The following is a 26,831-nucleotide window of genomic DNA, read 5'->3' on the forward strand; positions in this document are numbered from 1 at the left end:
AAAGAAGTCTAAAACCCTAGATCAGAAAAATTTGAAAACCCTAAGACAACTGATTAATTTACAGATTCGGCCCCTTAACAGCCAGATTCAGCAGTAGGCACAGAAATATTTTAGAGAAATAAAGATTTTCAGATTTTCACTGTGAAGAACTTCAGAAAATCTCTCATGCAAATTAGAAAAATAAACCGAATGATAGACCCAGGATCAAATCCAACTGGGCTCAGCGAAAATGCTTGCGGGAGTTGGCTGGTTCAGTCGAGAACTTCCCCGAACGCCCACAAAATTTCCTTCAGTGATGTTTTCTGCACAGCTCAAAACAACCGTCAATAAAGAGGGCAAAAATGCTGCTGGATCTCAGGAAGTAATGGAGATACCTGCCATTACTTCAGAAACCCTAACAGCACCCAAACCCCAGCAAGTGAACAAGATACCTGTGCTCACAATACTCTACAAAAAGCTATTATTAACGGCTGAAAATAACATATGCAGAAAATGAAACAATCTCACAGCATTTTAAGAGAGTAACACCAGCAAGATATGGACCCCAAAGTCTTCTTTTATTAACCAGAAACAGATTTACAAGAGAGCTTCTTCAGTATCAGACTCACAGATCGAATGATCTGAAATGACCCCTAGCACCCTATTTAAAGGAAATGATCCCAACGGCTAGTTCGAGTGATCCATGTAGAAATGATCTCGACCGTTGATGAGGATCAAGACATCTCTTGATCTCATCCGTCGATTTATTCACTTAAAATATTATTTTATTTTATTTTTTAAATTTTTAAATTTTTTAAATTTTTTTATTATTTTTTATTTATTTCATTTTTTAAATTTTTTATTATTTTTTATTTATTTCATTTTTTTTAAATTTTTTAAATTTTTATTTATTTTATTTCATTTTTTAAATGGATCATCGAACTAAGCCTTCGGAAACATCACCTAGGACCTAGGACTTAGGACTCACGAGGGGATTTAAAACATTTTCAACCCTCAAGACACATTTCATGATGACTTTTTACAATTTACATCTCAAGGGGACAAACCCACTTAATACAGACCCTCACAAATCACCCAGTTCTGCGACACAACTATAATCTAACAGATCAACACACTAGGATTCTCCTAAAGTTCTAATGACAAAATCCATCCCGGCTTTGGGGTCAGGTTTGAAGGAAAACTCTGCCGATCCATGGATCGGTGAGACGAAAAACCTTCCGGGACGTAGATTACCACTAAAAAGTTAGGTCCACCTAGGCAATTCACATACACGACTCATATCTGCTAAGATTATTTACAATTAATACATGCAGACTGGGTTTACAATTAGATTGATCAAGCTGCTGATGATTGCTGGATGGCACGGACACGCTGATCAGGTGCTGCCCTTTTCTTGCAAAGAAAAAGGGGGTGTACTGCATGGGTAGTTGACCAGTAGAGGTCAACAGAGTCCAATCTCCCCTTGCAAGCTCTTTAATCTCCCATTGCTCCTTGCTTTCTCTTGCTCTCTCACTCTCTTGCTCCTTTCTCCTTGCTCTCTCTTGCTCTCTCCTTGCTCCTCACTCTCACCCTCTTTCTCACTCTCTCTCACTCTCACTCTCACTCACTCTCATTACAATGATGAAATGAATGAGGGAGGGTCTATTTAGCCCTCCCTCACTTTATTTCCACAGAAATCGTTTTTTTTTTTCGCCATTTTTTTTATCCGCGCGTTTTTATTTTTCTTGATTTTTTTTAATATACATATGCACACACACACACACACACACACACATATATATATATATATATATATATATATATATATATATATATTTTCTTTTCTTTTCTTTAAATGGCCAAAGGCCTGATAGTGAAAATGGAGACCCTCCAAAAGCTTGTAGAGAAATGCTGCAACAACAACAGATTGAGGAATTTCAACGGCCAAGGACCAGATTCGACTGGCTCTGTGCAGCGGTTGAGCAGCCAGAGAATCGAACAACTATGATACCAAATGGAACGAACAAAGTTCGTTCTTCAAGTTAAATACTCCAGAAGACTTGGAATATGTAGATATCCATTTATGATACAAGAACATATATGAAAATGTATTAATGAGAATTGATGATACAATTGAGAGTGAAGGTCCTATACATATAGCCAAGTAAGTACCCTTTCGTGAACAGTCGTGTCTATAGAGACATGCCTCTTCCTTACTAAGTAATAGTTAATTAATCATTCTTTATATCTTTTATTATTTATATTATTTTTAGTATTTTTATATATATTTTATTCATAACACCTTATCTCAATTAATACTGATTAATTAACCATATTCACTAAGTTTAGACTTAGGAAATATTTATAAATCGATTAATAATCTAATTGAGACACTTCTAGGTGGAATTTCCAGAAACAATTTTTGGGTTTTGGAAATCTCATGTATTCTGGCCTCTCCACCAAATTTCGTGGCTAGAACACACCTGATCCTACAAAAACTAACACTAATGTAGTAGGAACTTTGATATATGGGATGGTATGTACCATACAAGATGTTTTACATGCAATGGTGGTTGTCAGTAGGCACATGGAAAATCTAGGGAGAGAACATTGGAATGTAGTGAAATGAGTGCTTCAATATCATAGAGGCACAAGGGATTATTGCATCACCTTTAACAATAGTGGTGATTTTGTATGCAATTATGTTGATGCAGATTTTGCAGGGGATTTGGACAAGAGGGGGTCTACTTCAGGTTGTCTTTAGTATTGCAGGAGGATCTATTAGTTGGATGTTAGCTTCAGTAAACAATTTCTCTATCCTAGTGTTATCAGAGCTGGACCAGAACTAGTGGAACTAGCTGGTTCGACCGGTTTGGGGGCAAAACCGGTTTGGTTTGAGGTTTGAAACCGGAAATGGTCTGTTTAGTACCGAATTGGCCTTATTTCACCGAACCGGCTAGTTTTGTACCGAACCGGCTGGTTCAATACAATTCCACCAAAGGTGTTCCAAACACAAATTCTTTTAAGCAAAAACAAATTTTTTGGAGTGGGGCAACCTAATATTCAAGCCTATGGTCTTGGTATTGCTATGCAATTCATGTAAAAGTGACATTCTCCTTTATATTTCATTTTGATCCTTTTACATAACTTTTTAACATTACCATGAAATGACTGAGGATGTTTGAGAGTGGTTCCGACCTCATTGGATTTCATACGGAGAAAGTAGAATTTTATATCTCACTCAAATTCCAGTAGACTTAACAGTTTCCAGGATTGGGGGGATTGCAACATTTCCATTGGATTTTGTCATGTACGAGGGTATGGAACTAGTATTTAATCAAGAGCACCAAACCCTCTATGTACCTTGATGTTAGTGACATTGGTTGTCGAACTCCTTATCATGGCCCTACCAAAAGTGTACCTATCAGTCAAACAAAATCTTGACTTGACATGCTACATCTTTTCTATCTTATTTTAATTCTTAGAGAGATATATTGATGATGAAGATCCCAATATAGGCAATGATTTTGATGATAGTTAGGTATTTGTTGTAGCATGATTTTTTTGGATGTTTGAGGCCATCTAGAGCCTTCTTGTTGATGTATTTTCAGTTCAAAGATGGATTGCAATCGATGCTATTTTGGTTATGTGCACCCTTACATGCTATATAAATGAGAAATTTTGCTAATTTGTGCATAAATGGTTTGGATTCATATGGATGCACATGATTATATACGTTTTTCTTTAAAATTTGAATATTTTATGTGTTTTTGGTCAACCGGTTTTTTGGTCTGGTTTTTTTACTGGTTTCGACTGGTTCCTGGTTCAGAGGGTTTTCCGGTTAGGTCACTGGTTCAGTTTTGATAACATTGCTCTATCCACTACATAGGCAAAATATATTGCTATCTTACATGTCTGCAAGGAGGCAATTTGGTTGAATGGTCCTCTAGGTGAGCTTGGAAGAGTTCAAAAAAGTGTAACTGTATTCTGTGATAGTTAAAGTGCTATTTGTTTGGATACAAATCTAGCTTATAATAGGAGGACTAAGCATATTGATATTAAGTAACATTTAGTAAGACAGGTTATTGATGGAGGTGGAGTAGATCTTAAAAAAGTCCACACTCAAGAAAATTGTGTAGACATGTTTACAAAACCAGTGTGGCTAGAGAATTTGCGGTGGTGTATGGTTTCTCTTGACTTACATAAGAAGTGATAAATGGGTTGGGAAGGGCCAGGTAAATTGTTGTCAATGTGGAGATTGTTAGAATATGATAACAATTAATTAAAAGAAAATTTAAAAACCAAAATTTACCTAGGCAAATATTTGGTGGTTAGTCTAACGATGTTGGTTTACAAAACCAGTGGTAGTTCATGTAAGGAATGTAACAATGCCAACATAGTTATATCAAGGCAGCCCAAGAGTTGGTTGGAGTGGGTTGTAAGTCTGATTGTAAATTTTTTTTTTGATTAATAAAATACCTTACCTTGCCTCGTGGATATTTCCTTGATAAATTGTTAGGGTTTTACCACGTAAATTTCATGTTTTGTGTTATTCATATTCGTGTCATTATTTCTCTGCTCTCAATATTTTAGAGACCCTAATACCAACAATTTCTTTTGTGCTTTTCATTTTATCATCATTGACGTAATACTAATTGTATGATTGAATTTCTATCATCATCATGTAAATGTTTTAGTTTCTAAATTAAAAAAAATGAATCTTTGTCTATATTTCATCTTTGTATATTGTGTTCTATTTCCTGGGTTGTTGTATCTGGTTTCAACTTTCAGGCACTCATATTTCCTGTCCTCCATGTCCTGTTTCCAGGGTTGCCGTGTCTTGTGTAATTGTGTCAGGTGACTTAGTAGGAAAGTTTGTGGCATACTTTAGTGCAGCCTTTAGAATCCTCAAGCCTATATCAAGTAAGGCCCTCCATTAGCCCAAGGATTCGTAGGGACTAGCTTCTCTTTCGCTCATATCCTTTTGTTTTAAAATTTTTTAAGCTTTAGTTTGTTGAAAATTATATAAACTTTCTTTTTCATGATATCTAGTCATGATTTGTGGCGCATCTTCAAAATTTTGTTGTTTCCAGCTGTAGTTTAGTCTAGAAATTTGCATTTTTAATTCTGAACTATATTAGACTCTCAAAAAAACTTGTTCGATTCTACCTTTTTAAATTTAGTGCATTTCAGCACTTAGTCTAGAAATTTAAAATTTGAACCTGTTTATTGACCTAGGACCGCAAACTTAGACAATAAATTAGGTTACTATCATGCTTTTGTATTCTCGAAATTCTAAATTTATATTTTTGATTGCAAATTGAACAATTATATTCATTTTTCACATTCAGAAATTTTGTGTCTGCACTTGTATTTTTGCCTATAAGGCAATTCTTCAGATCATAATTGCATGCTGAAAATCTTGTTTGCTTTTTGTTTTAATATACTTGTTGTTTCCAGCAAGTATATTATAGAAGAAAACTAAATTTTCAGAACTGTTGACGTTCTGAAAATTGCGTCTTGGGAGCACCTTTCAGCTTCAGGTATTAGGGAGATAATTTTGGTATTTTTGTTTAAATTGTTGCATCAAGAAATTTCTGCATTTTGCATCATTTCTTATTGCTGTAATTTATTTCTAGAATAAGATTTTGAGCATTCACTTCTTGTTAATGTCAGTGTACTTGTTCCACTAAATTTCACATGTAAATGTGAAATAATTTTGCGCTAGGACATCTCCAATATTCAGATTTGAAACAAATCAAGGAAATCTAAATCCGGAAATCATATCAAGACTTGAAATCGAGTTTGGAACCATCCTTTATAACCAATTTGAGAAGTACTTCAACAATATTCCAAACAAGTTCTTTGGTCCAGTCAATCTTCGTTGATTAATATCCAAGTATTTGGACTTAGTCATCTATCTTAGGGATACCCCCTTGAGTTGGAGATGAACCAACCTCAAGAGTGAGGAAGTGCTACTATAGTGATAGTAATCTTGTGTCTGGAACTTTCTGGCATTAGGGGTGCTAGATTTTGTTGTAACAAAGAGCAAAAGGAAAGAGTTAAAGAACCTGTCATCAGAAGAAAAGACAGCCTGCCATCCTGACATAATCAACTATGCAGAGATGCAAAAGCTGGCCCATTGTGATTAAAACTCACCCCATAAAAACTAAGTCCACAATTGACGAAAACATGTCCCTTTGATGAAAATTGAAACTCGTCAATGAAAAAGGCTGCCCACTGTGATGAAAACAAGAGCTCACAGATGAAAAGCGCAGTGCACTGAAATGAAACAGCCTATTGTGATGAGACGAGCATGATATAATACAGAACTTTTATGACGATATAATACAGAACTTTTATCTGCATAAGTAAAAGTTTTGACCTGTTGAGAATCTGTTCCCACCGTAAATAGGAGATTTCCTGTTGCTGTTGTTTTCTCTAATGACAAATTGCTGAGAATTTTGATTGCATGGAAGGTTTGTTCTTGGGTGTGTCCTTTTCCCTTGCTTGGGGTATCTAGTATCAAGAGTGTATCACCAATTACCCCTAAAGTCTGAGTATGTTCTAGAAATTATCTGCACTTACTTTTGAAGCGAACATATTTTCTTCTAGTTATATTAAAATTGTGTTGCAGGGTGTTTCTTTTATATCCCTTAATAGATAATCTGAAATTTCCCTATCTGGATGGTTTGAATCAGAACCAATTTCATTCAGTCTTCTCAGTTTGAACTTGGGAAAACAACTAGTCATATAATTTCCTGAGTATGTGAATGAATGATTTCTTTCAGGGAAAAGCAGAAGAGAACATTCCTGATTTTTTGGTAAGATGTGGTGCTTCTCTTCTGGTGATGGACTTCTCTCCTTTGCGAATTGGTCAGTTATGGAGGGAAAACGTTTGTAGCAGAGTAGGTGAGGTTACTGCTGTTCATGAGGTGGATGCTCATAACATTGTGCCAGTATGGCAAGCATCTGCAAAACTAGAGTATAGTGCACGTACTATAAGAACTAAGATTCAAAAGCAGCTGGCTGAGTACCTTGTGCAGTTTCCTGATGTCAAAACACCTTACCAGAGTTGGATTGCTGAGGCACCAGTAGATATAGACTGGGATGCTCTCATTGATACTGTTCTCAGGTATGTTTATTATTTTTTATTATGATGTCTTATAAGAACAAATCTGCAAATCATAGTTTTATTTTTGGTATGAAGTTATAGCCTGTTAAATGTTTACCATTAGGGATCTTCTAAGTTTTAGGATAGTTTAAGGAATTTTGAGTTGCTGACAAAGAGTATGGTCCATTAGGAAGGGTGCAGAAGTTCCTGAAATTCATTGGTGTGAACCTGGAGAGGATGCAGCCAAGGAAGTATTACTTGGGACGAAGAATGGTTTTCTGACAACCAGACTGAAAAGATATGCCGATGATAGGAATGATCCTTCAAAGCTGATAGGTTTATCTGGACTTTCTCCTTTCTTGCATTATGGCCAGATTTCTGCACAGCGATGTGCACTGGAGGCTCTTACTTTTCGGAAAACTTATCCAAAGGTATATTTCCATTTTTTTCTCCCGAGTTTCTGGATCTATGGATAGTTGTTTTGCTTGGACTTTCAAGATTGACATATTCTTTAATATTTTCAGCTAAGCACTAGCCGTTGGCTGTCTATAAATGCAACATCTAATTAAATGTTATTCTTTTTATCTGTTGTGCATCATGCATTTAGCCGTAGGCTGTTAGAAAGTTTACAAAACACTTGGAAGATATCATCATCAAAATGGAATTCCTTATGTAAAAGAGAGAGATGTTTCCTTCCATTGAATGGTTCAAGGTTATTAAATAATGAATAAGAGTAGTTGAGGAAGCTCTTTAATTTGTATAAGGAATGGGCTTCATATACATGTCAGCACTAATTTCTACACTGTGAATTGATCTAAGCTCTAAAAATCGGCTGTAAAAATCAGTGAACATATCGGAAAATCTGCCTAGCTGTCGCTGGCAAATCTCCCTTTCCGTTTGGTTGGTGTATGCCAGCCTTGGGGGGTGTACCGAGTTTTTGTTTGTAACAAAGAAAGTTTGTGCACGCAGCGGAGAGATTCAGAATATCTGAAATATAAAAGTATCCATAGTAGGATAATATATAAATAAATGTTTGAATACAAAAGAGATATGAGATGATGAGATTGTTACAAATGAGGGCCCACTTATATACGTAGGCAGGTGTTCCTTCATGAATGGTCATGTCTTTAAGACATGCCTCTTCTATACTAATCACCAGTTAATTAATCATTATTATAATTAACATTATTATATATATTTATATTATTTTCATAACATCGCCTTCATCTTCAGAAAATCTGTGTCCTCAACGCTTTATTACTGACAAGGCGTGTCATCTGTTCTTTGTCTTTGTAATCTATTCACATCTTTTGGAATTCTTCGGTTTGTCATCTTCGTTGATACAAAGTGATAAGATCCTCTGAGCGATAAACAAAATAATTGAACTGAGAAGGGATCCGACCATCCTAAATCAATCATCCGTGGAACTTTGCAATTACTTGATAGCTGAGATAAATTGTTATCGTCAGACTGAATTGTGCTGACATCTTTATTCTTCGGAACATGAGTTTGTTGTTTCTGTTCTAAGTGATATAAATACGCAGGCTGATTGAGATGCCTGCTCTTGTGGTTTGGGTGTAGAGGAGTTCTTGTGATTTGATTTACCCTTAACTTGTCTGTGTCGATTTCTTGATTTACTTGAGGTATCTGATTTCCTTTAAGTATAGAAGACACTTGGTTAATCGTTGGATCTTCATTTGAATTTCCGTCATTTGAATTGCAACTTTTGAGTACGTCTTGACTTCAATTGGTTTATCCTCTGCTTGAGTTATAATATTAACTGGATCTATATTTGTTCCTTTTTCTTCAAACGAGACCGTTACCTATGAAGACTTCGATGCTTCTTTTTGAATAAGTTGTTTTAGTTTTCTTTTCAATGATTTCTCGTCATTTTTAAGTTTCTTAATTTGAGTAAGTAGACTTTGATTATGATTTCTGAGATGTAAGAGTTCTTCATTTTCTGATTCATCAGCCTTTTTCTCAGTGTTTTGATGTTCAAGCTTTTCATTTTTTAAATCTCTAGTTTGTTCTATCAACCTCTGATTAAGGGTTTTTAAGTGCAAATTTTCTTTTTCCTTTTCCTATAGATTCTCATTGAATTTCTTCTCAACACATTCTTTTTCTTCTTCTAATTTTTTTTGTGCATCTTTGGATTTCTTCATCTTTGCAAGTAATTTTTGACTAACGCTTGAACTTTTTCATTTTACATACACACTTATCACTCACATATCTCTCTCACACACACGTTATGATATCTACTTTTGTTTCATGTTTATTAGTTGAATCTCTGAAGTGTGATTTCTTGATGAAGATAAAAAAAACTGTAATATATATTCACAAGTAATTACCATAGTTAAAAAATAAAGTACTTGCATCTATTGTACTGGAGAAATCAACATGGTATCAAAGCTTTGGTGGAGGAAAGAGCACAAAAATCACTGTTTTCGCTCAAATTGTACACCAGATTGTGACAACACTCAGGGTAGGGGCTGTCACTCTGATCCCTACCCTCTCCATTTAAGTTGTCTCCTAACTGTAGACTAAGGGGGGTAGTCCATGTTATCACAAATTACTTTAAGGGCTAATGGCTGAGAGTAGTTATTTAACTTTTTCACAAAAAAACTCAGGAGCGCTGACAGATATTTTATCAGCATTGGTTCGAAGATTTTAAACGAAATCGCTGACAGATTAGATTCAATGCCCATCATTGTTATCACAACTTGAGTTTAGAGATTAAAGCTTCAGGAACTTGAAATAGTCCTTTTAAGTTTTTCTTTAAAAAGTTTTGAAAGCGTTGACAATTATTTTGTCAGCGCTGGTTTAAAAACAAAATAAAGGGAATCCTTGAAAAATCAAACGACAACGATATTGTCCATTTGCTAAAATGAAGATGCTGCCAAATTATTGATCAACACAACCTTTCATTTAGTGACAAATGGCGCTGTCAAATCAATTGGTAGCATAGCCTAGTATCATAAGACACTTTGTTTTACTCTGTTTTATCCTGTGAAACACAATAACTTTGGGCGTGGTTTTTGAACAACTGGAAACAAAGTTTTGAAAATCAAAAGAGTTTTTATTGGGAACAGACCCATTAACAAAAATCTCTTTCAGTTTTTACACAACTATCATGGTTTGAGAGATTCAAATGGATATTTGAAGCTTATTTTTCAGGAATTCGCCAGAATTAATTTTTTCTATATTTAGAAAAATGCCTAATCAACTTTTAGTTAGAGAGCCACCTCATCAATTCGACTTGGGGATCAGATATTGTCTCCTCCTTGATTTTTTTTGTTATAGTGGGCTATAGATAGATGAAGAGGTTTGAGATCCATTATTTTTGTATCTTGAACAGTTTGTAAGTAGTCTATAAAAACTTATCATTTTTGTAATGTACAAGGTTGGAATTTTTTGGAAAAAACGTTGTGTATTGTTGTAGGATTTGAGATCAATATAATTTGCTATAAAACAGTCTTATATGCCCAGTTTGCAGAGATTCATGTATGAATGATTTCTTGTCTATTTTCTACAGTGTTTAAATTTCTCATTAGTCACACCTTTTGAACATTTTCTTTCAACGCTTGGATAAAGTTTGATGGATTAGAATTCATGTGTAGTTGCTCAGATTCATGTTATCCAAATGCTTAATTTAAATTTCTCATTAGTCACACCTTTTGAATATTTGCCTTCAACGCTTGGATAAAGTTTGATGGATTAGAATTCATGTGTAGTTGCTCAGATTCCTGTTATCCGAATGCTTAATTGTTTTTTCAACTTAAATATCACTGCAGAAATCTTAGTGCTATGTTTTGATGTTTATCTTCTATAGTCTTCTACATACCTTGATGATAACTTGTCAAAGAAATCGTGTGTTATCTTGCCTTTTTGTGTAGCTGTTCATGTAATCTGTGTTTAGCAAGTATTTATTTTTTGTCAAAGACTGCATGCCTAATGGTCTTTTCCTTGATCCCCAAACAAATCTATCATTCTTACACATTAAATTTGGCCACCGCCAATATTAAAGACCTACTGCTGTTGTCACCTAGAGTAGCAGAGTTGATGAGAGATCCCTCTCTAGGTTGGAAGGGCCCTCCTCCAATTCCAAAGTGGTTAGAGGTTACCTCAGTTATTTCCTTCCATAGCCAGGATAATTTTTGAGTGATAACATCATGGCGTCGTTGTCGGGGATCGAAGGTAAAATTTTCCTTGGGAGAATGACAGAGTTTCGGATCTAATCATTGATGTTCTCTAATTTATATTTGTTGAGTACTTATTGCCATAACTTAGGATCAATCATAAATAAGTACTTAAAGGAACATTAAACAATCTCACCTTAAGAATCACCCAATAATCTTGCATTGGCATCCTTACCAAAATTGTATCGACACCGCGACAACGCTCAAGACGAGCGCTGTCACTATGATCCCCGCCCACTTCATTCTAGTTGTCTCCCATTAGCAGGCCATGGGGGGTAGTCTCTATGGAATGAAGTGAACGAAAGCAAGTTGAGAATCGACTTACTTGGGAGATACAGATGAGTGGCCTAGCCAGTTGGTTGCAATTAAGCAAGATTATTGATTAAATTAGATTTTATATTATGAGATCAGTGCCTTAATGGAGTCACAAATTCTTGCTTCTTATGAATTGGAACCAAATGACCGGATGGACACCCACTGCTTGAATGATTGACTAACCTATATGATATGGAAATCCTAGGACCTATGTGAGATATAGTGATCTTGGTAAATTTAGTTGAATGCCTAGTCTAAGTGTAACCTTCCTTTAACTATTTTGAAGCTGGTCTCCAAAGTAGGTTGTGGGAAGGAGGCTAACGGAAAGCATGCTAGAGCCTGATTAATGATACCTTCTGTTAGGCTTCTATCACTCGATGCCTCCGGCGTAGCAGAGATTGTGGCTTTGATGATTGCAAGGTCACCGTGTTAACCACTGAAGAGTTGCTGAGGCCCCTCAAAGCTAGATAAGAAGGGTTGTCCTTGCTGAGCATTCCATGTCAACGACCCTATAGTAGTACCCCCCTTTTTACGCAAAAGCAAAGTTGCAGGAAACATTGGAGAAGGGTCCGTTTCCGGCTGGAAACGAGGAAACTCGTACCATACAGCCTGGAAACGTGTTTTCGGCCGTACTGGCCTATTTCTCGAGGAGGAAACGTGGCCAGTACGGCTGGAAACGCGTTTCCAGGCCATATGGTGGAGTTTCCTCTTCTAACTTGACTTTTTCTTGTATTTTTTTATGTTTTCGCTTCTAATTTTTTATTGGACGACTAAAATATCTTTTGGATGCTTCTAGATGCCTCTCAAGTTATAAAAAAAGAGGATTTCTGAGTGGGGCAGCCTAATGTTCAAACCTATGGCCCTAGTGTTGATATGTAGTTCATGGTAATGTTAAAATTCTTAAAGTAAAAGGACATTTTCATACATTTACTTAAATTTTTAACATTACCACGAAATGACTTAGGATGTTTGAGAGTGGTTTCACCCTCTTTGGATTTCATATGGGGAAAGTAGAATTTTAGATCTCACTCAAAATCCAGCAGACTTATCTGTTTTTCAGGATTTCAGGATTGGGGGGATTACAATGTTTCCATTGGATTTTGTCATGTACTAGGGTATGGAACTTGTATTTAATCAAGAGAACTAAGCCCTCTATGCAGGGGAGACTCCCAATAATCAAGAGCACGTAGGGCACTAGGGTATGGAACTTGTATTTAATCAAGAGCACTAAGGTCGTTCGACTATGTACGAGGAGACTCCCAATCAAGCACGAGACAAGAAATTAGAAATTTGTCGTGGCTGATTTTTGATATTGCTATTTTCATTATGTGATCATTCATGAGTAAATGTGATGTAAATTTAGAGACTTATAGGTTATGCATTGACAATTGACAATTTAATCATAATGTAATAAATTAGAATGTATCATATATGCTTTATGATTTCACATATTTCTTAAATATCATAAGATATATATATATATATATATATGCGTTTCCCCGTTTCCAAAATTTGGGGAGGTCACGTTTCGTATCTATGCCCATTTCGGAAACTCGTACCCGTTTCCCCGTTTCGTGCAACTTAGCGCAAAAGGGATTTCATTATTCAGATCATACAAGATTCATCATCAGTCTTCAGTTTGTTAGAATTGTAAACCCATTTTGCAAGTTTATAATGTAAATGATCCTAGTAAGACCGCTTATGTATGTAACAACTTAGGTAAGCCTACCGTTTTGGTGAAGATTTCTATCTTAGGAGTTTTTTCGTCTCACCGATTCATGTGTGTTTCTAAACACAGATGATCGACAGTTTTTACCTCCAACCTCACCCAAAAGCTAGGGTGGATTTTGTCGTCAAGATCTTAGGTTCAAAACTGATGCCCTCATCAAGCATTGGACTCTAAGACTCTCGAAGAAATGTTCACTAGTAAGAAACCCGATGTTTCTCACTTTAGAATTTTTGGAAGTCCCGTATATTTTCATGTGCCGAAAGAGAAAAGAAGCAAATTGGGTGCAGCTGGGAAGAAAGGAATCTTTGTGGGCTATAGCGAAAATTCTAAGGGCTATAGAATTTATGTGGCTGGTCAAAGGGAAGTTGAGATAAGTCATGATGTCACCTTTGACGAAGATAAGGATGTCAGCAAAATCAACAACCTTCCTATCCCAAGGAAGGACAAAGAAGCTAACATCGAAAGACTGGGTGAAAAAGAGGACGAGACGATGTCGGATGTTGATGAACCTATGGATCCTATTGATCCTTCTCCCCAAGAGCCCTCCTCCTCCAAGAGGAGACCCCCATGGATTAGGGAGATTCTCGAAGATGCCGAGAGACATATTGCAATGAGGGGTACTTTCCGTGAGAGCAAGAAGCCGAACAGGTATCAAGGATACTTGATCGCCATGAGCACTGTCATTCAAAATGAACCTTCATCATTTGAAGAAGTTGTGAAGCAACAAGTATGGAAGGATGCTATGAATGAAAAGTACGAGTCTATTATGAAGAATGATGTCTGGGATGTGGTCCCTAGACCTTAGGACAAATCGGTTGTCACCTCTAAGTGGCTCTACAAAATCAAGCATGGAGTTGATGGAAGTGCAAAAAAGTTCAAGGCTCGCTTTGTTGCTCGAGGGTTCTCTCAAAAAGGTGTAGATTACGATGAGATATTTGCACCTGTTGCCCGATACACCACCATCCGCTCGATCTTAGCCCTCGCTGCCTCGCAAGGATGGAACCTACATCAGATGGATGTCAAGATCGCTTTCTTGCATGGTTCGATCAAAGAGGAAGTCTATGTGGAACATCCCGAGGGGTTTGAGGTTCATGACCGGGAATCTCATGTATGCGGGTTTAAGAAGGCTCTCTTTGGCTTGAAGCAAGCACCTTGGGCTTGGTATGAGAGGATTGATAGCTATTTGATGAAGTTGAGATTCACTAAAAGTGAAGCCGATTTGAACCTTTACATTAAGGTTGAAGATGATAAACCTCTCATACTGGTACTTTATGTGGACGACCTCTTTCTGACAGGTGCAGACCCTCTCATTCACAAATGTAAGAGGGAGTGGGTTTTGAATTTGAGATGAAGGACCTAGGACTAATGCACTAATTCCTAGGGTTGGAGGTCTGGCAAAAGCCAGGAGAAATTTTTCCTATCTCAAGGAAAATATGTTGTGAAGATATTGGAAAGATTTGGGATTGTGGACTGTAAGCCTGTGACTACCTGGATTGAACTTAACTTTAAGAAGTTATGTGGTAGCACTGTCGGACCTGAATTTGGAAATGCTTTTGAGTATCGTCAACTCATAGGAACATTTATGTTCTTGGTGAACTCCCGTCCGGATATATGTTTTGCAGTTAATACGTTGAGCCAATATATGGTTGAGCCTCATCATTTACATTGGATTGGTGCCAAGAATCTTCTGAGATATCTTCGGGGCACAATCACTCATGGATTGCGATACACTGATGGGGATGTGAGGCTGCATGGTTATTCAGATGTTGATTGGATCGATAGTGTGGTGGATGGCAAGAGCACTTATGGGTATTGTTTCTCTTTGGGTTCTGCTTCGATATCCTGGATGAGTAGGAAGCAGAAGTCAGTTGCCTTGAGCACCGCTGAGGCCGAATACATAGCTGCGAGTATGGCCTCCTGTGAAGCTGTCTGGTTGAGGAAGCTCTTCAGTGAGCTGTTTGGACATGTGTTGGATACCACCGTGATCCTCTGTGACAACTAGAGTGGGATCCGATTATCAGAGAATCCCGTATTTCATGATCGCTCCAAGCACATAGATATCAAGTACCACTTTATTCGGGATATGGTACAACGAGAAACAATAAGGCTCCATCACGTTGGGACTGATGAGTAGGTTGCCGACATTCTGACAAAGCCCCTGGGAAAGGTCAAATTCTTGACTTTTCGAGAACGACTAAGGGTCGTGGAGAGACCCTCTTATGAGGGTCCTGTATGATATCGACATTGAGCTCTAGGAGCTTCGGGGGGCTTGGGGTACTTCTTGGAGCAATGAGCAACCATAGGGTGAGTGGTCAACCTTCCCCTATCGGGCGCGGGATCCCCTAATGGCAGTTTTGGGGCTTAGAGCCCAGATTTTGGTCAAAGTTTTGTAATTCCAATGTAAAGACTTCGCATTTTGTGGTTTGTGGGCATGGAGCGTGTAGTTGTAAAAGAGTCATAGGGTTGTCCACCCTTATTTTGATAATGTTATGTCGGCTGTAGAAGATCTACCCATGGTTCGCGGACCATGGGATTGTATAAATAGAGCGAAGCTCTAAGTAGTTAAGGGATTCAAAAATAAATGATGAAAATGTATGCAAGATAGTCTAAAGTGTAAAGTCTAGTTTTGGGTTGTAGCATAGGTAGAGGCTTTGCAGCGGAGTGCACAGAGGCCTAGTAGTCCGCAACTGAGTGCGCGGACCCCTACCGCTGAGTGTGCAGGGCGAGTCGAGTCTATAATCTGTTGAAGTATTAATAAAGAGAAGTTTCTATCAATTCTGCGTCTTTATTTCCTGTTTTATGCATTTGTTATATTGGGTATGAATTTCACTTCTAATGCTTATATTGTTGGCATTTTGGCACAGGTGTGGCGCTACGGTACAGGTGTTGTCCTTGATGGCAACTCTCTTTGATGACAGATCTCAGTCCAGACTACAAGAATGAAGAGAAATTTCATATACGCAGGTTCATTAAGCCCAAGTTGCGTATACACACAGGTACGCTATATACTAAGTCGCGGATACGCAGGCTCGCTATATACGAAGTCGCGTATACACGCAGTTTCATGAACAGAAAAGAGCGTACATGTCGAGAAGCTTTCCTTTGGTCCGTGGTAGTTAGTCCTCGTACTTGAGCCTATGTGTTTTTGACCAAGGTATCTCGACAGACGTGTTGATCCCTAGTTTTGAAGTTGATGGTATTGTGTTACTATGGTTTTGGACCGTGGTATTGTGAAGGGCCTAAGGCTATATAAGGAGAAGAAGATCATTAGGCAAGTGCATCGAAAAAGTCTTGAATATCTGATAAAGAAAGAGATCTAGTATGCAGGTTCTGGGTTGCTTGATCTAAGCTAAGGAGAGATCACACCGGTTGATGGAAGACTAGATCTAAGGATAGATCGGGATCAAATGGTTTGAAATGAACTATCGTTATATGGTTGATTATGCGTATTTTTAGATCTGCATACTGACGCAATGTTATGTTCTGAGTATGACTGATGTCTGGTACAACTGCAAGTTATGAGAAATTATTTTTAGATCTGTACGCAGGTTGTCTTTGGTAAAAGCATGTGTATACGCGGGTTGGTTTCATTGAAGTAGCGTATATCTTTTGAAGCTTAATTTTTGGGGTTGCAGTTGGGTCTGACTGTTATTGCAGAGTTCTGTAGTTTTGCTCTGTGTTCTGGTGATTGGGTGTTGACAGGGTTTCAGTGGTTCAGTGATTCAAAGATTGATGATGCTAGTATTGGTTGTTTTGTGCTTCAATGATCTGTTATGAAAATTGGATGAATTGTGGTCTTCAGATTGTAATGTTGTGCTTCAGGAATATCCAGTCTGAAAATGTATGAAAAGTGGTACCTGAAGGAAAGAAGATTGTAGGCCAGCACCTACGTACTAGTATCTTAGCTAGTACAAGAGCAAAGGGGGTTGGAGCTCCCTTCCAGGAGAGTCTGGAAAACGAGAGAAGGTTGTAGCCTTCTGCAGGTTGTAGCCTGCGTACTGGTATAAGGCTGCACCAGTACAAAAGATTGTAAACTGAAGTTTCTTATTAAAGAAAGATAGAGACGACTTGCAGCAGGTGGTTTTCACCCACATTGGGTTTCCACCTTATATCATGGTGTTCATGTGTGTGGCTTTTCTGTGATGATCTGTTCTGTTATACTGCACCTGTTTACTATTAATATGGTTAATAATGTCCTGATGCATTTACTGAAGATAAGCTAACTGAATCATAAGATTTCTGGTTATACGCTGGTTGCTTAGACACAGTAGCGTGTACACGCTGGTTCACTTAACTGAAGTAGCGGATATGTTTCTGAGTATGAAATTGAAAAAGTTTTATTGATCTGATAATACTGATTCACCCCCCCCTCTCAGTATTATTTCCAACAATGGTGCGCGAATGCGTATAATTGTGTTGATTAAGTGGACGCAAGTCGGAATATCTGTTTATGCGAAGATAATTAAAATTTGTCAATAAGATAAGTAAGATATTCAGTTTAGGTTGGGAAATAGCGTAGTTCGCTGCCAGAGCAGCGCCAAAGCATCTCAGCCCTTGGTTAGGGCTGCGCGAAAGACGATTGTAACACTTTGCAAAGGTATTGAAGGTTAGAACAAAAGCGCGAAGCAACCTGCACGAAGGCAGGCATAGTTAGACTAAACCGACATCACATCCATCTCAAGGGTGCAGAAACTTGGTTCCAGCATCCCCCCATACTGCTTTGGGTGAGACTTCAGTCCGCGCTCCACGGGCTGATGCCGAAAGGGCCAGTAGTGTAGGGATTTGTTTGGCTAAATAACTCTGAACCTAGGTCAGGCCCCCATAAGCCAACAAATGGTTCCGCTGTCGGGACCGGAATCTGCATGAGAGGTGTGATTTCGTATCATTGGAATCCAACTAAAAAAGAAATCGAATGCTGGTTGGACAGAAGAATTGACGAGTTCACAGTGCAGGGGAAAAGAAACCCGTGACTGTCAAAAGAAGAGTGGTTAGACAGTTACCTGTATACGGAGATCCATGAAATCTTTTTCGCGTCCTTCTCTACCGAGCTATGCGAGTGGATTGCGAAGCTATCAGATAGCCAAGGAAGGTGGAAGCTTGACGGTCCTATTGTGTGGACCCTAGAGCTAGCGCGAAGATTGGAAGCATTGGAGGATAAGATCGCGCGTGTTGTTGATCATTGGCTCGATCGTATTATAGGAGGATTCGTTACTAAGTTCGCGGTTGACACCTTAGTCAGCTACAGCGAGGCAGAGCGATGCTTTCTCAAAGGAACGCGAGGTAAGTACGTAAAGTCTTTAAATACTTGGATTAAAATGTTGTTGTGCAAAAAGAGGGTTATGCAGTTACCTTGATGTTCGGGGCTACGCGAAGCGGAAAGGTTTACAGGAACGAAGGAAATAAGGGTCCAGAAAATAGCCCCTTGATTTCACCTCCGCGAGGAGACGAGGAAGAGCTCGCGAAGGTCTCTCCGCAAAGTGCTATTCATCTGATAAGACAAAGAATTCCACGAATACCACCCCCACCCACACCACCACCAGCTTCACTGCCATCACCTCCATCTTCACCTGTACCAACTCCACCACCATCGCGATTCAGTATGGCAAACACAGTGAAGTTGCCTGTGTTCAAAGGTTTGGGAAATGAGGATCCAGACCAATTTTGGTTCGTTGTAAGGGCTGTATGGGAAGCACAAGGTGTTACAAATGACCATATAAAGAAAGCGACACTGGTTAGCGCCCTGCAAGATCGCGCGCTGACTTGGTATATTAAGTACTCCAACGATAACCCGAATGCGAGAGTTGCGGATATCCAAACAACACTAAATAGAGAATTTAGCAGACCTAAATCCGAAGCGCAATCGATTGTGGGATTTAAAGAGATCATCATGCTACCAAGTGAGACTCCTTGGGAACTAAATCAGAGGCTGAAATGTACAATTCACGAAGCCAATATGAATCTGACGGATGGACAACATCGTGAGTGGTTTGTAGATTCGCTACTACCACATTTAAGGAGTGCGCTATCACAACAGATGATAACAACTCAGGCATAAGCTTTTGAGATTGCCATGAGGCTTCATGAGACCCCAATGCAGGATCATAACCTAGGAGTTCAGCAGATCCACCCGCAGCTGAAGAACCTGTGCCTTGAGATGCAGAGTCTAAAAGAGGACAGGACGGTTCGACCAGAAGTGCACGAAGAGGTATGGTGCATGAAATGCAAGGGTCAGGGTCATGACAAAGACCACTGCCCGGTTTTTACGAATTACCTCGCAGGAGAAGGATCGATGCCTTTAAGGCCGAAAGCTAAAGCAGGACCTAGCGTGGCGCCTGCTTTGTGGTGCGCTATCTGTCAAATAGTAGGAAAACATGCCACGGACAACTGCCACTTGTTACATAAGTATACACAAAATTCGCAATAGTTGTTCTGCTACTTTTGCAGGTCGGTGGGACATGATGAGCATACTTGCAGAAGTTATGAATTGATGATGGATAGAACTCCCACCTACAGAGTTCAGGCCGAAACACGGCCCCTTTACAAGAATACAGGAACGATGCGGACAGGATTTCAGGGGCGTGGACAATGCCGAGGCGGAGGAGGACCTGGTAGAGGTCGCAGACAGTTGATTTGCTACAATTGTGGAGGGCCAGGACACTATGCCCGCGATTGCACTAATCCAACGCGCCCGTCGTGCAAGTATTGCACGCTGTTTGATCATGGGACAAAAGATTGTCTTATGTTGATAGCTAGGATACGCGATAAAGGAGCGCTACCGCATCCCTTGACTCAGAACCTGCAGATGATAAGGTCTGAGCCACACGAGGAATACCCGAATGTAAACATTGTGCTCCGAAGTGGAATCACGACGGGAGATGACAAAGGCAAACAACCAGAAGATAGTACTTGGGTTCGCAAAGCTCCGATGAAAGAAGTTGAGTTTGATTTAGAGTGCGCTTGGGAAACCTTCATGGAAGCTAAGAAGAACTTCGCTGATGCCTCCACTTCAGGAAGCAAATATAAACCGGAGTTGGAAATGGACCCATCTATGCTCATGACTTTCTTGGAAACCTGTATGAAATTACTGCGCGACAGTAAGGCTGTGAAGGGGTTACAGGAACTCATCAACAGATGCACTGGGACTGCGCCAAAAGAACCGCACATAGTCCGGAAGATTGGGAAACACAAGACAAGGACAGGACGTGAAATGAGACTTACCGCGTAGATCAGAGAGTATGAGATGGATAAAGTCATCCTTGATTTGGGATCAAACGCAAATGTTCTACCAAAACAGACATGGGAGCGAATGGGAAGACTTGCGCTGCAATGGTCTCAAATTCAGATAAGGATGGCGAATCAACAGAAAATAATACTCATGGGGCGATTGCGGGGAATAAATGTGGATATCGAGGGAGTGAGCGCGCTGGTAGATTTCGAAGTGATAGAGATTGTTGATGATAGCAATCCCTACCCCGCGCTCTTAGGAATTGACTGGGCCACCGACATGAACGGGGTAATTAACTTGAAGAAGCGGAAAATGATCTTTGAAAAGAAGTCACTGTGCGTAATTGTACCCCTGGACCCTGTTGAAGGATCGCACTATACGGAACCGGTTCGCGACTATGAAAGCGATGATGATCTGGACTGCATCTATAAGATAACAACGCGAGACCAAGACTGGGTGAATCCCACCACGGATGGATGGATTACATGGGAGCGCGAGAGCTCCTGTACTTCGGATTCTGATGAAGAAATAGAACGATGGCAGAATCAGTTACATGAGGTAACTACGCTGAATTGTAATATGATGACTAGGTCGCTGCGCTGTGTGTCGAAAGAAGTAAGGGATTTGCCTACTTATGATGGTCTAAATGAGATAGATACCTTTTTGGATTCATTTGAAAGGGAGGTGCCGAAAAAGCAATGCTTCTAGGCCTTGGATTGGGTACTGCGCACTATGCCCGCGAGATGGTGGGGTACGCACAAGAGAAGTTTGGACGTTTGGCGCGAATGTAGGAGAATGATGAGAGCACGCTTTGGGAAGCCTATGATGTGACTGACAGACAAGTATGATGGGCAAGATAATTCGTGCGCCCATATGGCCAAGTGGACGCAGGCATATGGAGAAGAGCCCCAACCTGCACAGATGCACATGTCCTCCGCGCTAAAATACATGGTCAATAAGCATGTGTTGGGGGGGCGAACTCGCAGATGAGTCTTAATGTTGGGAAGACATTATGCAGGAAGAGCAACCACGCTGAAGATTCTACGCGCAACAGCGTTCAACAAGGTATGCAATGCGCTGACCAAGGTATGCAACGCGCAGCAAAGTGATTGGGACCTACGCGTACCAACAGTGTTATGGGCTTATCAAACAAAATGCAAGAAACTGACGGGACAGACACCTTTTAGGCTTGTTTATGGAGTGGAAGCCGTAATGCCTATGGAATACATTGTGCTTAGTCTGCGCATAGTAGCGCTCATAGGTATGACGGATCGGGGAGCCTTGGAGGAGAGGCTCGCGCAGTTGGATGAGCTTGAAGAAGAATAATTTTTGGCTGGATTTCACTAGTAGATCCAAAAGCAACGCGAAAAGGCATGGCACGATCGACATATTAAGTTGTGCACCTTTAAGGTGAATGATTTGGTGCTGTTGTATGATAGTAAGTTTGATAAAATTCTAGGGAAGCTCAAAATGCATCGACTGGGGCCGTATGTTATTAAGGAGATTACCGATGGTGGCGTGGTACAGTTGGTAAAGCTAAATGGAGAACTCTTCCTAAGAAGAGTAAATGGCAGTCGTCTGAAGCCATACATAGGTGGCCTGGCCTGACCATCTAACTAGTCGACAAAAGCACAGTCTTAGCGCTCCAGGCGGCTAAAATGAGGCGCGGGACTATAAACTACTCTGCCCGGGAACTGCGCGATGTCAAGATTGTGCGCAGTAGTGAAGTGTCACAAGGTCTGCAACAATGCGAGGGTAGCTGCGTTGCCGTGCGGGTCGGCTAGAAAGTGATCGTTAAAATCACTATTCATGACGTGATGCTTGGTATGAGGCCAAATGGAGCGGGCGACAGGCATTTAAGACGAACTTTATGGGTTAGATTCTTGAAAATATGCCGCCAATCTACCATTAATGGACCGAATGTGGGGGGGACGGTCGAATTCAAATTCAAAAGGCGCTATAAATTACAAATGATTGTCCAACAAACAACACTTGGAAATTTGAGAACTGAATTGTTACGCGCTCAGATATTCATGAACCGAGACTTTTTCGATATTCTGAAGGCGAATTTGTTACTTGAGCAATTACTAGAGACGCTGAGAGAATTGTGGAATCGCACTATGGCAGCACCCGAAGAAGTCATGAATACTGGAGCAATGACAGCCGAAGAAGCTGCGCAGGGAATTGCGGAAGTAGAAGCCCCAGAGAGCATCAGGATAATCGCAGAGGTCCCTAAATCACTGCGCACGCCGAGACCTAAGAAGGATAAGCAGGCCATGGTACCGGTGCGCGTCTCGCCCCAAAATCCACTAAGGACCAAGCTTACAAAGGAGGAAAACGAGAAGGCCATCAATTTGGAGGCCGATGAGGAGGAAGAGTTTGAAGAAATCCTGGTTGAGGAGGAGGATGTAGAGATGGAAGTCGAAACCCAGGGTGTAGACCTTCTCACCAAGCTGCCTGCATATGTTCCTCCGCAGAAGGGTAAAGCAAAGGTGTCCAAGGATATAGATGAGAGCAAGAGCTCTCTGCAAACTCCGCTGCTTCCAGATAATATTGTGTTTGATGGAGCGCGCTTGGGATGGGTGCCGGTGCTGAAATTTGAAGATTGGGAACTCGTGGACCATGTCTTCGTTAGGGTGTGGAAGGACACCGTGAAGACGTGGCATGAGCTACCATACCTGGCGACCGACGATGTAATTTTCGTGGTCCTTGAGTCTTGGTCGCCAGAGTGGTGCACTCTAGCTGGCTCTGCGGTGGAAGCAGAGAAGTCCGCCATGCAGCGGAAGAAGGAAGAGACAAAACTGCGGATGGCGCAGCTGGCGGAAAAGCGCAGGAAGGAAGAAGCAGCGGCTAAGGCCCAGGCGGCGCGCGATGCTGTGATGTTGGCCGAGGAGAAATAGAAGACAGCAGAAGAAGAGCGTGAAGGACAAAAGTCGCCTTCGCTTGAGCCAGAGACCGATACAGAACAAGGTGGCGCAGACCCGCAGACAATGTCCACCCAACTAAAGTGTCTGCAACCACAAGAGCAAGTAGGGCTGTGAAAGATGACAAAAGCCTCAAAAACATCTTTTGACCTTGTCACCTTTATTGAAGGAGACTTGCACGATATTGGCGAAACGGTGAGGGACGTCACTGCGGAGGCCCTCCAGCAATTTGAGGAGCAACAACAGTTGGTTTTGGGGGCTCTCCGGTCACAGATACAGGAGTTGTAGGTGCGCACTCCACAGGCTGGCACAATGTCAACCAGCCTTGCAGTCAGCACTTCCACGGTCGAGGAAATGTTGCGCGGAAAGATGATCAACACAATAGTGTTACCAGATGGAGCACTTGTTAAAGAGAATGAGGCCGACAGGCCTATGGTCAGCGGGTTGAAAGGGATTGGGTTAAACATGGCTGCGCTCCCTCGGGAGACGCTCTATATTTTGCAGGATGGAGTCACTACAGAACTACGAGCCAGGGAGAGTTGCACGCTACAGGTAATGAGCGAGCAGTGCATCAACATTGAGCAGTTGAGCTTGCAGCGCAACGAGGTAGTGGAGTAGAACAGACAGATAGTGCAGGTGGTGGAGGAAGCCTGCCAGATGGTCTCGGAGTTGGCCATCCAAGTAGAGGAATCGGAGGAGGCGCGCGTCCGACAGTTAGCGATAGGGTTGCGCGATGCAAGAGTACAAATGGCCAGGGTTCAGTTGGAGCTGAACCTTCAGATATCAGAATTACAGTTGAAGGCGCAGCCTTCAACTCCGCCGGAGGTTAAAGAACAGTGTGCCACCGCGACCACAACAACAATGGCGGCGGTCGACAGTGCCGTGACAGACTGCATGAAGCTGTTCGAGTAATCGTTCAAGGTCTTCACCACCCTGCAGGAGGACCTGAACATAGAGCGCCTAGAGACAGAGGCGCGTGAGTTGCCACAAAGGTACGACAAGGTAAAAAGGGACCGTGCAGATGGTTGCCCTTACACAGAGGCTTGCAAGGATACAGCAGACAGATGCGCTCAAGGAGCAAGTGGATACTGCTTGGCACAAAGAGGCATTTTTGAAGACGCGCCTACAACCATGGATCGATGAGGCGTACACAATTACAACATCCATTGAAGTAAAGCTCGCGCAGCTGCAAGTGACTCAGGAGAGAAGTCAGGGCAGCAGTTCATCGACAACAGTCACCAAATAACACGTAGAGGAAGTCCAACAGGCAGCCGCTTAGTGTGCTGCCGAACTTGCAGCAATGCAACCAGAGTTGGGAGGTCTTCGCGCAAAGATCTCCATGCCTACAGAGTGACTCGAGGGCGAGTCACGATGTTTGTGTTGGGGGCCTGTTGGGTGCGAGATCCCCCAAGGGCAGTTTTGGGGCTTAGAGCCCAGATTTTGGCCAAAGTTTTGTAATTCCAATGTAAAGACTCCGCATTTTGTGGGCATGGAGTGTGTAGTTGTAAAAGAGTCATAGGGTTGTCCGCCCTTATTTTGATAATGTTATGTCGGCTGTAGAAGATCTACCCATGGTCCGCGGACCATGGGATTGTATAAATAGAGCGAAGCTCGAAGTAGTTAAGGGATTCATAGATAAAATGATGAAAATGTATGCAAGATAGTTTGAAGTGTAAAGTCTAGTTTTGGGTCGTAGCGTAGGTAGAGGCTCTGCAGCTAAGTGCGCAGAGGCCTAGTAGCTGCAGTTGAGTGCGCGGACCCCTGCAGCTGAGTGCGCAAGGCGAGTCGAGTCTGTAATCTGTTGAAGTATTAATAAAGAGAAGTTTCTATCAATTCCGCAATTTTATTTCCTGTTTTATGCATTTGTTATATTGGGTATGAATTTCACTTCTAATGCTTATATGGTGCGCGAATGTGTATAATTGTGTTGATTAAGTGGATGCAAGTCGGAATATCTGTTTACGCGAAGATAATGAAGATTTGTCAATAAGATAAGTAAGATATTCAGTCTAGGTTGGGAAATAGCGCAATTCGCTGCCAGAGCAGCACAAAAGCATCTCAACCCTTGGTTAGGGCTACGCGAAAGATGATTATAACACTTCGCGAAGGTATTGAAGGTTAGAACAGAGCGCGAAGCACCCTGCACGAAGGCAGGATAGTTGGACTAAACCAACATCACATCCATCTCAAGGGTGTGTAAACTTAGTGCTAGCATCCCCCCATACTACTTTGGATGAGACTTCAGTCTGCACTCCGTGGGCTGATGCCAAATGTGCCAGTAGTGTACGATTTGTTTGGCTAAATAACTTTGAACCTGGGTCAGGCCCCCATAAGCCAACAAACAATAAGGCTTCATCACATTGGGACTGATGAGCAGGTCGCCAACACTTTGACAAAACCCCTGGGAAAGGTCTAATTCTTGACTTTCCAAGAATGTAATGTCCCTTAATAATAGATAATAAATAATAAGAAAAAGAGATAATAAAAATAATAAATAATAAATAATATAATATAATATTAAACAATCAATAAAAAAAGTAATAGTAAATAAATAATAAAAGAATGGAAAAGGACGACATCCTTGTGAGCTTTGACGTGGTTTCCTTATTCACGAAGATTCCCCTTGATGAAGCCATTCAGGTTATAAAAGGTGTCACTGATCCAGAGACTGCAAAGTTGGCTGAAGTTTGCTTAAGGTCAACTGTATTCACATTCCAAGGAACATTCTATGAGCAGACATCTGGTGTAGCAATGGGATCACCCCTCTCGCCAATTGTGGCCAACTTATACATGGAATACTTTGAGAAGAAGGCCTTGGAATCCTATCCTTTAAAACCAACTTGGTGGAAGCGTTTTGTAGATGACACTAATATAAAATGGACCCATGGAAAAACAGAACTCGACAAGTTTTTTAAGCACCTTAACTCCATCTCCCCTGATATTAAATTCACTATGGAGCTTGAAGAAAATATGAGTATTCCTTTCTTGGACATTCTTATCATCAGAAGAGAGGATGGCTCTCTTGGCCACAAGGTTTTCAGGAAGTCAACTCACACTGAGAGCTACCTTCATGCAGATTCCCACCATCACCCAGCCCAAAAGCTTGGCGTTCTGAACACTCTTGCCATTAGAGCCCTCCGAATATCTGACTCAGATCATTTAAATGAAGAAAAGAGGCATCTGGTTTCAACTTTCAAAAATATAGGCTACAATGATCATGAGATTAAGAAAGCCATAAAGAAAGCTGAAATAAGGTTGTCCTCTCCCAAATCCAAAGAGGAGAATAAACCTCAGGATGGGAAGGTTTTTCTACCTTATATCCATGGGGTCACAGATAAAATGGCAAAAA

At 40.7% G+C, this 26,831-nt stretch overlaps 1 protein-coding gene across 3 annotated transcripts in view; it reads left to right on the top strand.

Annotated features, from left to right (window-relative positions):
- The window catches only part of PHR1 (photolyase 1), a 321,904-nt gene that overhangs the window by 53,716 nt on the left and 241,357 nt on the right, over positions 1 to 26,831 (top strand). For all 3 annotated transcript variants that reach the window (XR_016253747.1, XR_016253748.1, XM_089402234.1), the window contains exons 2-3: positions 6,771 to 7,114; positions 7,284 to 7,524. Coding sequence is in view for 1 of the 3 variants with exons in the window: in XM_089402234.1 (XP_089258360.1) it covers positions 6,771 to 7,114; positions 7,284 to 7,524 (585 nt within the window). In the remaining 2 variants the exon portion in view is untranslated. The remainder of the gene's footprint in view (positions 1 to 6,770; positions 7,115 to 7,283; positions 7,525 to 26,831) is intronic.

Source organism: Pinus tabuliformis, chromosome 2_1, assembly GCF_031772625.1.
Source record: "Pinus tabuliformis cultivar Carrire ecotype Pingquan chromosome 2_1, CPIR1, whole genome shotgun sequence".
Classification (NCBI taxonomy): domain Eukaryota; kingdom Viridiplantae; phylum Streptophyta; class Pinopsida; order Pinales; family Pinaceae; genus Pinus; species Pinus tabuliformis.